Genomic DNA, 14,575 nt, shown 5'->3' with positions numbered 1-14,575 from the left:
CACGAAAATAGAGCCCATCAAATTTTTGTTATCCTCTGATCCAACACTTTATTTTATGGAAACGTCAGTGAACAAATTTGGCTACTCATTTCATATTTATATAAGAAATACAAATGACTGATGTACACAATGCGTTTTTTCTATTAAAAGCATGGTTAGGTTTAGGGTTTGGGTTAAGGGCTTAACTTAAGAAAAATCTTAATAGCATCGTTTGTTGGTTCATTTATTTTTATTTTATAAGCTGAACTCCCTAAGATTCACTATGTCGTAATATTATTATGACTTGTCATGAAGTCGGGTTACACTTCATACTCTTTTCTCACATAATAAAAAAGTTTCATCTCAAATGTCCATTTATTTATTTCTTTGGTAAATTGTAATAAGTGTTACGTCGGTGTCCTGATCCACCTGTCAGGGTTTATTTTGTGATAATGGCCGGCTGACTTTACAATAACCCATCTCTTTCTAAATCTATTGTTTAATTAATTTATTCTTTGAATATGAGTAATAAGTAGAATGTTATACAGTATTCTGCTCGCAATAGACACACACACACACACACACACACACATTTCTTATCATTCTGATATGTAAATTTACCCGTGGACAAACTGAAGGCGAAGCCCCTCTTCTGGAGCTTTCTGCCTCTTCAGAGATCCAGCCAGTTTCTTCTTCAACTGAGGAAGATCTTCCTTATACACCTGCGGGATGTTTGGAGAAGAGTTACAGGGCAAAATTCACTGAAAACACACTCAGATAGCGAGAATGAAGCTTAAAGGGCAACAGCAGGAAACCAGACAGCTAATCAGCTGGGAAAATAATGAGAGGAACAGTATTAATGCAGTGGAGCATGTGTGTTATATAAAACACTGGCCACCAGACACTGCATATACAGTTCATGTCTCTATGGGAGAAAGTACTGTATTTTGTTGGAGTTTTTAAAGCGTCTCATGCCTGTCGCTCGTAGTTCATCTGAGCCTCCTGTTCAATGTCGGAGTCCAGCTCGGGAACATCGGACAGGTCTGAGTCTGACTCGCCGCTATTGGAGTCGGCGTACCCCTCTGTGAACAAAAGAAAACACGGTTTTAGATGCCGTTTTCTTTGAGGATGTTTATTCATAACATTCCAGTGTTTTAAAAAAATTATTAACATTGGTGCCATTTACAGTAGAGACGGGTGGGGCACAGCCCCACTGTTTCGACATGGCCAACTGTGTCCCCACCACTTTAAAAAAACAGCCTGAAGTGCACAATAATCATGCTCATTTCAAATAATCATGGTGAGATCAAATAACTGCGATCAGGTTATTATGTAATAGAGCGCAACAGTGCCCGAACTCTTTTTCGTTTTCCCCATTCATTTTTTTCCATCTGGATCCGTTAAAACCTTGGCTTCAATAGAAGCATATACCATTGATTAACAACCTCAGAGCTCACGTTAGGTCTGTCTTTAAAAGTTTATAAGTTATCGTTAAAAAATCAATTAGCTTATGGAAATAAAATGAATGGAACCAGACTGTTGCTCCCTATAATCTCGACAGGTCTAATAACATCGCAATACTCTAAGGGGCCTTTCACATCTAACACGTTTTTACATCTGTCTGTGCTGTTTTCCAATTATTTTTCAATGTAAACATGCGCTAGATGGACGTCTTTGACCGTTGTGCCACAACTTGCTGTTTTTCAGTGTCTCTCACAGGAGCGCTGTTTTAAAGATTCTGTGTAAAGTTTCAAAGAACTTTAACTTTCAAAAATGCTTCTCTAGACACCTGCGTTCTGTTCAATTCATTGCACTGTGTCTAGCTTTTTTAGTGTAAAATGTGTTTTTTTGTGTAAAATGTGTAGACACCCTGTCTACACCGGAGGCGAGCATTGCGTCGTGTCAAAAGCAATAGAACTCCATTATAATCAGTGATGATGTCTACACTGGAAGCGGGTGTCCCATTCCATTTTGTGCTATACGCGCTGGCACTACTACACAAATTAAACGGTTTAGAACGGTTTAGACAGCCTCAAGCCGTTGCATCAAACAAATCAAAGAAATATTGATTACAAGAGTTTTTTATATTAGATCAGTATTCAGTTTAAAAGCAAGTTTTATTTATTTTATTTTTTTTTATATCGCAATGCATTCTGGGAACGTCTCAAGGGCACATTGGCGACAAACTCTAGATCAATCCATTTGGGATTTGAACCGACAACTTTTCAAATACTTAGTCCAGATTTCTAACCAGTAAGCCACTAAGATGAAGCAAATTTACTACAATTTAACATTTAAAACCAGCTTAATCATGGAGGTGAATCAACTCTATTCGTCTTTTCTGCTGAGTAAAATGATCAGTGGATGAAATCACCTTGCAGCAGTGGCTCCAGAACTCCATTCATGACTCCTTCTGGCAGAAATCTCCACTGGAACACAGAGTGATCCGCTCCACCTGTGCTCAGAACCCACTGCAGGTCATGTGACCAGCGCACATTCGTCACATGGGCGGAATGGCCGATGTATTTCTTAAATTTGGCAGCTGAAAAAATGATGTTTGTATTTGTTAATGTTCGGATGAATCTTACAAATCAATCAGCCAATCTAACAAATGTACCCCAAAACAAAAGAAAATAAATAATAAAGTATGTTTTACATAAAGAAAATGAAAAGTTTGAAGATATTTGGCATTGTGGCATATTTTCATGACAATTAAACACATTTTGCCTCCTAAATTCTCATTATGGTAATGTGTCTGGACTTTTGAGTTTGTTTTTAATGTACATTTTTTGCAATAAAGCACTTAGAACTGGAGCAAAATGGTCATGAAAACACTATTCACAAATGTTAATAGTCCTATGTGCAAACTAGAATTTCTTATTTTTTTCTATTGATTTTGGGGTTTGATATGACCCGGAAATGTTTTTGACAGGTTTCATAAAATACTGGTTCCATGAGTCATCCCTATGGATGCACAAGATTATTTCAGCATGGCTGTAACATTGACATTCGACTGATTTGTTTTTGAAAATCCAATCACCTTTTTTAAGACAAGGGAATCTGAAGAGTTTCACAAGACCGAAATCGTCGCCTGTCACTAAGACAGCGCTGCTGTAGTTGGCGTCCACAGAATTAATGTCATTGACGTTGGAATATTTGGGCCAGATTCCGTTCACCTCTGGACCGAGAACGCAAGTCCACGTCATCCAATGGATTCCTTTGGCTTCTTCTTTAGGCAGGAATTTCCCGGCTAAAAACAGAAAAACAAACATAGGAAGGTTTTTCCTCATTTATTTTCTTCATTTTTCTTTCCTTTTAAAATCAAATGTTTACAAACTTACTTGGCATTCTGTAGAAGAATCTTTCTCCAGCTCCGTCGTTGGTTTGCAGGAAGCGGCTGTCCACAGACCAGTCCAGGTGAGTTATGAAACAGGTTGACTTGTTGCACTCTCCAACTTTTTTATAGCGTTGAGCCACAGCGTAGATATCCACAAAGCCGTCGTTGGAGCCCACAGCCAAGTAAGATCCATCTGGAGAAAACTTGAGCTCATGTATGACCTCCTTCCTGTCCTTGATGTGGACCACCTCTGTCATGTCCCTAGAAAACAGGAAAACACCTCAGTTTGTTCTCATCATAGTCATAGTGTTGGGGAAGCTACATTAAAATTACAGTATGTTGAGCAACAAGTTACTCGTTACTTGTTACAGTCAACTAGATACAACAGTATCGATACAGATTCACAAGCTCTCAATTCGATTTGATTCAATTCCAATTTTTTAATATGATTTTTTAATATGATAATATATATATATATATATATATATATATATATATATATATATATATATATATATATATATATATATATACAGTTGTGCTCAAAAGTTTGCATACCCTGGCAGAAATTGTGAAATTTTGGCATTGATTTTGAAAATATGACTGATCATGCAAAAAACTGTCTTTTATTTAAGGATAGTGATCGTATGAAGCCATTTATCATCACATAGTTGTTTGGCTCCTTTTTAAATCATAATGATAACAGAAATCCCCCAAATGGCCCTGATCAAAAGTTTACATACCCTTGAATGATTGGCCTTGTTACAGACACACAAGGTGACACACACAGGTTTAAATGGCAATTAAAGGTTAATTTCCCACACCTGTGGCTTTTTAAATTGCAATTAGTGTCTGTGTATATATAGTCAATGAGTTTGTTAGCTCTCACGTGGATGCACTGAACAGGCTAGATACTGAGCCATAGGGAGCAGAAAAGAACTGTCAAAAGACCTGCGTAACAAGGTAATGGAAATTTATAAAGATGGAAAAGGATATAAAAAGATATCAAAAGCCTTGAAAATGCCAGTCAGTACTGTTCAATCACTTAAGAAGTGGAAAATTCACGGATCTCTTGATACCAAGCCAAGGTCAGGTAGACCAAGAAACATTTCAGCCACAACTGCCAGAAGAATTGTTCGGGATACAAGGAAAAATGCACAGGTAACCTCAGGAGAAATACAGGCTGCTCTGGAAAAAGACGGTGTGGTTGTTTCAAGGAGCACAATACTTGTTGACCCCTCTCCAAACATAGCACTTATGGTTGTGACCATAAAGCTCTATTTTGGTCTCGTCACTCCAAATTACAGTGTGCCAGAAGCTGTGAGGCGTGTCAAGGTGTTGTCGGGCATATTGTTACCGGGCTTTTTTGTGGCATTGGCTTCTTTCTGGCAACTCGACCATGCAGCTCATTTTTGTTCAAGTATCGTCGTATTGTGCTCCTTGAAACAACCACACCATCTTTTTCCATGATCAGCCATATTTCCAAAATCAATGCCAAAATTTCACAATTTCTGCCAGGGTATGCAAACTTTTGAGCACAACTGTATATATATATATATATATATATATATATATATATATATATATATATATATATATATATATATACAGTATATATAAATATATATATATAAAAAAAAGTATTTATATATATATATATATATATATATATATATATATATATATATACTTTTTTTTTTTTTTAATTGCTTGTAATTTTTATTATACTGTTCAAATGTGTGTATTATTTGAGCTGTAAAGTTGTTTAAATCATTGTTTTAACAGACGTTTTAGGGTTTTAAGTTTACGGAGATATGCCATCATGGCAACAAAGTTGTAAAACTGGATGCAGCTTTACATAGAAAAGGGTATGAAGCTATTTTATCACACTAAAATCATGTTAACGTGCATACTGTTTATGTCTTGTGGCTATACTTTTGAAACAGTGAGAATTTTAACGTTTACGGATTGGCTTTCATTTTAAGTGCCTCACTGGAACCTCGATTTGTGCATTTTTTTTTAATGAAAAACAGTGTTTCGTAAAAATGCATCTTGAATTATTTTTTTTGCAGACACCCAGGCCTGTGATACCTGGACCCCAGCTCGAAAACCCCTTGCTTAAACTATTGATTTGGACACTGATGAATTTAACACTGAGGTTCCAGAGTTGATATGAAGCCCATCCTACCTCACACGCAAAACAGTGAAAGATCCGTCTTTCATGCCAAGAGCGAGCTGAGAGCCATCATTGTTGAAGGAAACACTGCGTACCGCTTCTTCCATGTTACAGCGAGCGATCAAGGTGTGTTCGGACAAACTCCACAGTCTGAGGGGGAAAACAAAGCAAAGGTTTGATAAAAATCAAGTATGGACATAAGGAATAGTGAAAAGTTGGCGTTCCACACCAGAACAGAGAATGGAGAAAAATAAACCACTTCACGTCAGGGTTCAGATTGCCCTGTTTGAGTTTATTTTGCGATGATGATCTGCTGAATGTAGATTATTGCTTACATATGAGGAGTCAACTAACCGTACAGATCGGTCGTCACTGCCCGTGACAGCCAGGGGTTGTTTGGGGTGCAGGTCGAGTGCCCAGAGTTCCCCTTCAGAGTGACCCTGCATGATCAGCAGTGGCTTATCTCTGTCCCGCACCATCACCTCAAAGATCTCACTGTCTTGAGTTCCAGCTAGGATCCGGTCAGCTCTCCAACACACACTGCGTATAGACAGCCCTGACATAGAGCGATTCTGATTAATCAGGAGTCATCAATAAAATAATGGCCATTTAAGTGGCCAACCCTCCTGAAAAAAAACAGCATTATTGGCCATCAGCATATGATGCATGTATACAGTACTGCATTTACAATGGAAGTCTACTGGGGAAGATATTCTACAGGGATAAATGTTAAAATACACACCGTTTCGAAGAAATAGTGACAAGACATTATGGTATATGTTAACATGAGACTAGAATAATAATGTTCATTAGCTAACCTTGTCTTTGCAAAGTTGCGTGCAATATTTCATAATCATATTTAACTTTCATAACATATTGTATGTGCAGGGATACCTGAAAGGAAATGTTTACATGGAGCAAACTGTAATGCATAACCTAGTTCATCCACCTAGAAAAGTAGTCCCACCACTAAAAGGCTGATTAAGACAACTTTACACCTATATTTAGTCATTTAGCAGATGGTGCTATCCAAAGCAACTTACAAATGAGGACCATAAGCATTTTGTCAAACAGAAATCGACAATATCTGTAGTATGTCACTGACAAGTTTCAATAGCTACAGAAGAACAGAATCTAGAGTAGAAGAAAGAAACAAAGAAAGTTTTTTTTTAATAAACTGTCTCCAAATACTTGTTTACAGCTCAAATAAGAATTAATGTAAATGCTTTAAACAAAAATACAAGCTTCACATTTCTGCTTTTAAACACTCCAGAATGCCTTGCCCCATAGAATTCAATTGTAAGTGTATAACAAACATATATTTTTGGTTGTTTTTATAAAAGGTGGGATGAGTTAAAAAAAAAATTTTGTAATCTAAGCTGTCCATAAATCTTAAATTGTGAAGTTGAAACCAAGATTCTCTTGATCAACCAGCTTTTGTCACAGTTCCGGTGAGTTCATCGATTTGTTCTGTCTCCCTCAGGTGTCTCAGGTGCTGCAAGCATGCATGACCAATGTTTCCTATCTGTCACTCACTCGACGTTGGTGTCGATGTAGTGACACTAGGGGTCACTCTTGGGAGCCCGAGACACCTCTGGTTTTTGATAAAAGGCCAATGAAAATTGGCGAGTGGTATTTGCATGCCACTACCCCAGACATACGGGTATAACAGGAGCTGGTATGCAACCACTCATTCAGATTTTCTCTTCGGAGCCGAACGGTCATGCTCATTGAGCTGAATAGCACTGTTCATTCACCTCTGCTGGATCTGACGGCGCATTTCAGCGGCTTCTCCCTCCTCTGCACTGGTGCACTGCAGAGAATGCCCCTGGGCGCTTCGGCAGAAAAACTAGAGAGTATATTTTCTGAAAGAGCATTTTTCCCCTCTAAAAGAGTATATATTTCTCTAAAAGAGCGCACACACGGAACGTCTTTTTAAAGACGCGTCTTTTTAAAGATGCTTTTCCGATTGTGTGTTATTCCTGGTTGCGCTCGTTATCTCTCGTCTTCTAACGGTCACGATCACTGTCTTTCGTGTCTGGGCACTGCTCACGCGGAGACAGCGTTCGTGGATGGTCATGTTCTCATTGCGGTCGCGGCTCGCCTTCGTAAGAAAGAGAGCCACCCCAGAGGCTCCCGCCTCGGTCCTTTTACCCATGGGTATGAGGCCAGCACGGCACTGGGGGCGATTTGGAGACCTCAATGGGAGCGCCTCCTCCGGGTATCCCCCCGTGGACCTCCCATTCCCCAGCATGCTCGTCTGTCCCGACTGGTCTTCCGGGTGAGTCCGCCGGCTCGTCTCACGGCGAGTTGACCTCTTATTCGGAGCCCGCATAAGTGATGAGCTCTCGAGCGCAGCATCGGAGAGCGGGCTCGTCCAGTCGGAAGCCTCAGCTGGGCTCCTCCCTTCGGGGTCGATTGCCCCATCACAGGCTGACGCGGGGATGACGACATGCTTTCCCAGGCAGCCGCGAGCGTCGGTTAGAGTGGATCTCACTGCTCTTCCCTGAACCCTCGCGGCTCGGTGATTGGTTCCTGGGCTCGCAGCGTCGCTCAAAGCCACGCCCCACCCCGTTCCTTTCTTCCCGGAAGTGCATGAAGAGCTGACAAGGTCGCGGGAGGCACTTTTTACTGCCCGGTCCCGATCTTTTCAGCTTCCCCACCCTCACTACCCTCAATGGTGGGGCGGCCAAGGGCTATTCGGCAATCCCCCGGTGGATAAAGGCGCTCACGGTGCACCTATGCCCGCAGAGCACCGCCACCTGGCGCGGGTGCCCAAAGCCCCCATCCAAGGCCTGTAGGTTTACGTCGTCTCTGATGGCTAAGGCCTACGGTGCCGCTGGACAAGCTGCCTCCGCCCTGCATGCCATGGCTCTCCTGCAAGTCCACCAAGGCGCTGAAAGAACTGCACGAGGGTAGTTCCGCCCCGGGATTGATGCAGGAACTGCGCTCGGCGACCAACCATGCTCTCCGAGCGACGGAGGTCACGGCGCGGTCTCTCGGGCAGACGATGGCCACACTAGTGGTCCAGGAGCGCCACCTTTGGCTCAACCTGGTCGAGATGGGTGAGGCTGACAAGACACGATTCCTTGCTGCCCCCATTTCCCAGATGGGCCTATTCGGCGACACCGTCAAGGACTTTGCCCAGCAGTTTTCGATGGTAGAGCAGTAGATGGATGCTAGCCGGCATATCCTGCCCTGGCACGGCTCAAGATCTTGGATGCATGGCTTGCGCTTTCCAATCCGTCGCGAGGGCTGGTCCGGACTGTCCAACTCGGCTGCGCGATTCACTTCGCCGGGCATCCGCCCAGGTTCAGCGGTGTCCACTTCACCTTGGTGAAAGACGAAAACGCTGCTACCTTGCGCGGAGATCGCTACCCTCCTACGGAAGGGCGCGATAGAACCTGTCCCTCCAGCCGAGATGAAGAAGGGGTTTTTCAGCCCCTACTTCATCGTACCGAAAAAAAGGTGGTGGGTTGAGGCCAATCTAGGACCTGTGAGTTCTGAACTAGGCTTTACACAGACTCCCATTCAAGATGCTGATGCAAAAACGCATTCTGGCGAGCGTCCGGCATCAAGATTGGTTCGCAGCGGTAGACCTGAAGGATGCGTACTTCCACGCCTCGATTCTTTCGACACAGACCCTTCCTGCAGTTCGCGTTCAAGGGTCAGGTGTATCAGTACAAAGTCCTCCCTTTCGGCCTGTCCTTGTCTTCTCGCGTCTTTACGAAGGTTGTAGAGGCTGCCCTTGCCCCGTTAAGGGAGGTGGGCATACGCGCTCTCAACTATCTCGACGACTGGCTAATCCTAGCTCACTCTCGAGATGTGTTGTGCGCACACAGGGACCTGGTGCTCTCACACCTCAGCCAACTAGGGCTTCAGGTCAACTGGGAAAAGAGCAAGCTCCTCCCGGTTCAGAGCATTTCTTTTCTCGGTTTGGAGTTGGACTCAGTCTCCTTGATGGCGCGCCTTACAAACGAGTGCGCCCAGTCGGTGCTGGCCTGTTTGAAGGCGTTCAAACAGGGAACAGCGGTCCCACTGAAACTTTTTCAGAGGCTCCTGGGGCATATGGCATCCTCGGCAGTGGCCACCCCGCTCAGGTTGATGCATATGAGGCCGCTTCAGCACTGGCTCCAGACTCGAGTCCCGAGACGGCCATGGTGCCACGGGACACACCGCGTGGCCATTACGTCGGTCTGTCACCGTCTTTTCAGCCCTTGGACCGACCTCTTGTTCCTATGGGCAGGTGTTCCTCTAGAACTGGTCCCCAGGCGCATCGTGGTCACGACAGATGCCTCCAAAACGGGCTGGGGCGCTGTTTGCAATGGGCACGCAGCCGCTGGCCTCTGGACGGGTCCGTGACTGCATTGGCACATCAACTGCCTCAAGTTGTTGGCAATTCTGCTCACCCTGCGGAGGTTTCGGCCATTGATCCAGGGCAAGCACGTGTTAGTTCAGACAGACAACACAACAACGGTAGCATATGTCAACCGTCAAGGTGGTTTGCGCTCTCGTTGTATGTCACAACTCGCCCGCCGTTTCCTCCTCTGAAGTCAGCAGCACTTCAAGTCGCTGCAAGCCACTCACATCCCGGGCAACCTCAACACTACAGCAGATGCGCTGTCACAACAGGTTACCCTCAGGGGAGAGTGGAGACTCCACCTTCAGGTGGTCCAGCTGATTTGGAGTCGATTCAACAGGCACAGGTGCACCTGTTTGCCTCCTAAGAATCCTCCCCACTGCCGCTCTGGTACGCCCTGACTGAGGCCCCCCTCGGCATAGACACGCTGGCACACAGCTGGCCCCCTGGCATGTGCAAATATGCGTTTCCCCAGTGAGCCTGCTTGCACAGACCCTATGCAAGGTCAGGGAGGACGAGGAGCAGGTTGTCCTGGTAGCACCCTACTGACCCGCCCAGATGTGGTGCTCGGACCTCACGCTCCTCGCGACAGCTCCCCCCTGGCGAATTCCCCTGCGGAAGGACCGTCTTTCTCAGGGAAGGGGCACCATCTGGCACCCGCGCCCAGACCTCTGGAATCTCCATGTCTGGCCCCTGGATGGGACGCGGAAGACCTAAGCTAAGACCTAAACGATCACTCAGGCTAGGGCCCCCTCTACGAGGCGCCTGTATGCCTTTAAGTGGCGTCTGTTCGCTAAGTGGTGTTCTTCCCGTCGGGAAGACCCCCAAAGATGTGCAGTCGGATCAGTGCTTTCCTTCCTGCAAGAGAGGTTGGAAGGGAGGCTGTCAGGATGAACTGACAGATTTATCTGGAGTACCACTGACATACCATGACTTGACTTGAGGGCGGTGTTCAGCTGGTCCCGCATAGCTTTAGAATCTCTGAGCAGCTCTTTGTCTGCTTTGGTGCACAGCGGAAAGGAAGTGCTGTCTCCAAGCAGAGGATCGCCCACTGGCTCATTGATGCCATAACTATGGCATATGTCGCCTAGGACATGCTGCCCCCGGTAGGGTTACCAGCCCATTCTACCAGGGGTGTAACGGCTCCCTGGGCCCTGGCCAGGGGTGCCTCTCTAACAGACATTTGCAGAGCAGTGGGCTGGGCAACACCCAACACCTGTGCAAGGTTCTACAACCTCCGGATGGAACCGGTTTCGTCCCAGGTAGTGGCACGGAACACAAGCGGATAAGCCCGGGATAGCTGGCCGGGTGTATCGCTTGCACATAGCGCCTTCCACCTCCCTTGGAGCTCAAGACGTGCGCCATTAATTCCCAGTAGTGTTCACAAACTTTGTTCCCTGGTTGACTTCCTCCGAGCCCTGTGGCAGTCAAGTTTTCGGAGAGACTCGCTTCCGGCCCAGTACACGCGCTAACTAAGAGCCCTGTTCTGGGGTAGGTGCTCTGCATGTGGAAGTTCCCTGTTATGCTAACCCCATGCGATATATATCTTCTGCTAGTTCGTTTCCCTGCTGGCAAACTGCGTCTTCCTTGGGCAGAGCCCCTCTGCCCCAGTCTCCATGTTTGTAGTAACTCCTCCCTCATTGGGCAGGATCTACCTTGAAGGCTCTCCACATGGTTGGAAAGACCATGTGACGTATTCTTCCACTTAAATATCCCCCCCTCTCTTTGGGCGAGGTGTGGTCTCCGTGGTGTCTTCCCCTTGGGAGGGACACCCCCGACTAGACCTGGCGGCCCAGTCGGATAATCCCCCTTCTCTTTTAGGGAGTGGAAAAAGAGAAGGGGAAAAGAGGCCATGACTGGGTTAAGCCTGTCTCTATCTTTGGGTAGTCAACTTGTCCCCAAAAAGGGCCGTTCGACACTCATAACTGTGTCGGGGGAGGTTATGTGTCGACCTGGTGTGCTGGCTATGAGGCACACAGCAAGTCTGCCCACCACACACCACCAAGTCACGTAACACCGTTCAGCCTTGTGGCGTTTTGAATAGGGACCCCTAGTGTCACTACATCGACACCAACATCGAGTGAGTGACAGATAGGGAACGTCATGGTTACTGGTGTAACCTCCGTTCCCTGATGGAGGGAACGAGATGTTGTGTCCCTCCTGCCACAACGCTGAACTACCCGCTGAAATGGCCGGACCTCATTTCGGCTCCTCAGCATAAAACCTGAATGAGTGGTTGCATACCAGCTCCTTTTATACCCGTATGTCCGGGGGAGTGGCATGCAAATACCACTCGCCAATTTTCATTGGCCTTTTATCAAAGACCAGAGGTGTCTCGGGCTCCCAAGAGTGACCCCTAGTGTCACTACATCGACACCAACGTCTCGTTCCCTCCATCAGGGAACGGAGGTTACACAAGTAACCACGATGTTTTCTCTCTCTCGAACTGCTGCATCCCGCTGCACTTATCCCTCTCCTCAGCTGATTAGCCCGATTAGGGGCCAGGCCGTTTCCATGGGAATGCGCACGCATCAACGAACACCTACATATCTCCTGCTTACTGCAGCCGGTGCTGGGTTCTCCACTCTTCGCCAGCCCAGTTGAAGTTACAATTTATTGTTAAAAAATAATTTGAACTGTTCCTCTGCTCTTGGGTCTCTTTGTCTCGCTTTCTGACAGGACAATCTAGCCAGTATGGACCCAGTGGAGGAATCTACTCTTCGCTCCGCCCTGTCTCAGCAGGGAGCTTTACTGGGACGTCAGCAGGATCAAATCTCTGCATCTAACCGGGCTCTGGAGATGATAGCGTTGCAGCTCGCTGAGCTCACCTCTGTTGTTCAACAACTCTGCCAACCTCCCGATGCTGGTCTTACTCAGGAAGCGCCCACGTTTCTGGATGCTCAGAGGCTGGTATCCATCATTTGACTCCGTTCTCAGGTGAGGCGGGATCCTGCAGCACTTTCCTTTCAGAGTGTTCCTTGTTCTTCACGTTACAGCCCTCTGCTTTCCCGTCGGAGACAATGAAGGTGGCTTGCGTTATCACACTTCTCATCGGAAGGGCCAGTGAATGCACCAGGTGGCACAACAGACATCCCTTTTGTGCTTCATTTCATGCCTTCTCCACGGAGCTCCGCCGATTGTTCGATCGCTCGGCTCAAGGTCGGGAGGCAGCGAGAGTCTTATCCGGACTGTCTCAGGGAGATCGGTGAGTCGCAGATTATGCAATCGAGTTCCGCACCCTGGCTGCTTGTTGTGAGTGGAACGATCATGCCATGTGAGACCGGTTTCTGCATGGGCTTTCCGACGACATCCAGGATGAAATCTATCCCTTGGATCTGCCTCCACGCTTCGACAATTTGTTGGACCTGGCCAACTGAGTGGATCAACGTCTGTCACTATGCTGTCGCAGCTGCTCTCCACCTACCCGGGTGGCTGGCCATCCTACCCAGTCCACAACTTCGGCCAAGTCACCGGAATCATGGCCCCACGCAGAGCCTATGCAGGTTGGGAGAACTCCATCGGCACCGGTAGTGTTGGGGCATCCTTGGTTGGTAACGCACAACCCACACATAGACTGGTCAACCAACTCTGTTCTTGCTTGGAGTCCTTACTGTTTGTCAAACTGTCTTAACTCTGCTGTTTTGTTGCAGGATGAACTGACAGATTTATCTGGAGTACCACTGACATACCATGACTTGACTTGAGGGCGGTGTTCAGCTGGTCCCGCGCCAAAACAATTCCTCCTCATCGCCCGTATGACTGTGCTATTGAATTGCTTCCTTGCACTTCACCTCCTCAGGGATGGCTGTATTCGCTCTCGGCTAAAAACACACCTCGCCCAAAGAGAGGGGGGGATATTTAAGTGGAAGAATATGTCACATGGTCTTTCCAACCATGTGGAGAGCCTTCAAGGTAGATCCTGAATAGATATATCAATGATTCTTTGGCAGCCGGTCTCATCCGCCCTTACTCATCACCGGCAGGGGTGGGGTTCTTCTTTGTGGAGAAGAAGGATGGCTCGCTTAGACCCTGTATAGATTATCGGGGGCTGAATGACATCACGGTGAAGAATCGCTATCCTTTGCGGTTGATGTCCTCAGCTTTCAAACTCTTACAGGGAGTGTCCGTCTTTACAAAGTTGGACCTACGCAATGCTTATCACCTTGTTCAGATCAGGAATGGGATGAGTGGAGGATGGCTTTTAACACCCATAGGGGGCACTTTGAATATTTGGTCATGCCTTTCAGATTGGTCTACGCCCCCCGCTGTCTTCCAGGGGCTTGTGAATAATGTGCTCAGAGACATGGTTGACCGTTTTATGTTTGTTTATCTAGATGATATTCTGATCTTCTCCCAGAACATCCAGGACCATGTTCAGCATGTCAGGCAGGTGCTTCAGCAACTGCTAGAGAATCGGCTGTTCGTCAAGGCGGAGAAGTGCGCGTATGGATCCTACCAAGGTCAGAGCCATCTCCGTATTCTCCCCAGACACCAGATTCTCGCAAGGCTTTGCAGAGGTTTCTGGGGTTCGCTAATTTCTATCATAGGTTTATTTGGAATTACAGCCTACTCGCCACACTTCTGAGAAATATCACCTCCACCCGCACTGATTTTTGTTGGTCCCCGTGGGCCGAGGCCGCATTTTCTAAATTAAAGAAGCAGTTTTCTACCGTGCCTATCCTAGTAACTCCCATTCTGCATGTCAGTTTGTGGTGGAGGTGGA

At 46.3% G+C, this 14,575-nt stretch overlaps 1 protein-coding gene across 1 annotated transcript in view; it reads right to left on the bottom strand.

The window, feature by feature from the left end:
• The window catches only part of LOC127428035 (echinoderm microtubule-associated protein-like 6), a 92,007-nt gene that overhangs the window by 55,748 nt on the left and 21,684 nt on the right, over positions 1 to 14,575 (bottom strand). Inside the window, exons 7-13 of the mRNA XM_051676057.1 lie at positions 5,847 to 6,048; positions 5,505 to 5,642; positions 3,321 to 3,577; positions 3,020 to 3,229; positions 2,354 to 2,521; positions 955 to 1,061; positions 601 to 701 (exon numbers count right to left, since the gene is read on the bottom strand). Coding sequence (XP_051532017.1) covers positions 601 to 701; positions 955 to 1,061; positions 2,354 to 2,521; positions 3,020 to 3,229; positions 3,321 to 3,577; positions 5,505 to 5,642; positions 5,847 to 6,048 — 1,183 coding nt within the window. The remainder of the gene's footprint in view (positions 1 to 600; positions 702 to 954; positions 1,062 to 2,353; positions 2,522 to 3,019; positions 3,230 to 3,320; positions 3,578 to 5,504; positions 5,643 to 5,846; positions 6,049 to 14,575) is intronic.

The sequence above is a fragment of the Myxocyprinus asiaticus genome, chromosome 37 (assembly GCF_019703515.2).
Source record: "Myxocyprinus asiaticus isolate MX2 ecotype Aquarium Trade chromosome 37, UBuf_Myxa_2, whole genome shotgun sequence".
NCBI classification, from domain to species: Eukaryota; Metazoa; Chordata; class Actinopteri; order Cypriniformes; family Catostomidae; genus Myxocyprinus; species Myxocyprinus asiaticus.
This window is presented reverse-complemented; position numbering and strand designations above follow the sequence as displayed.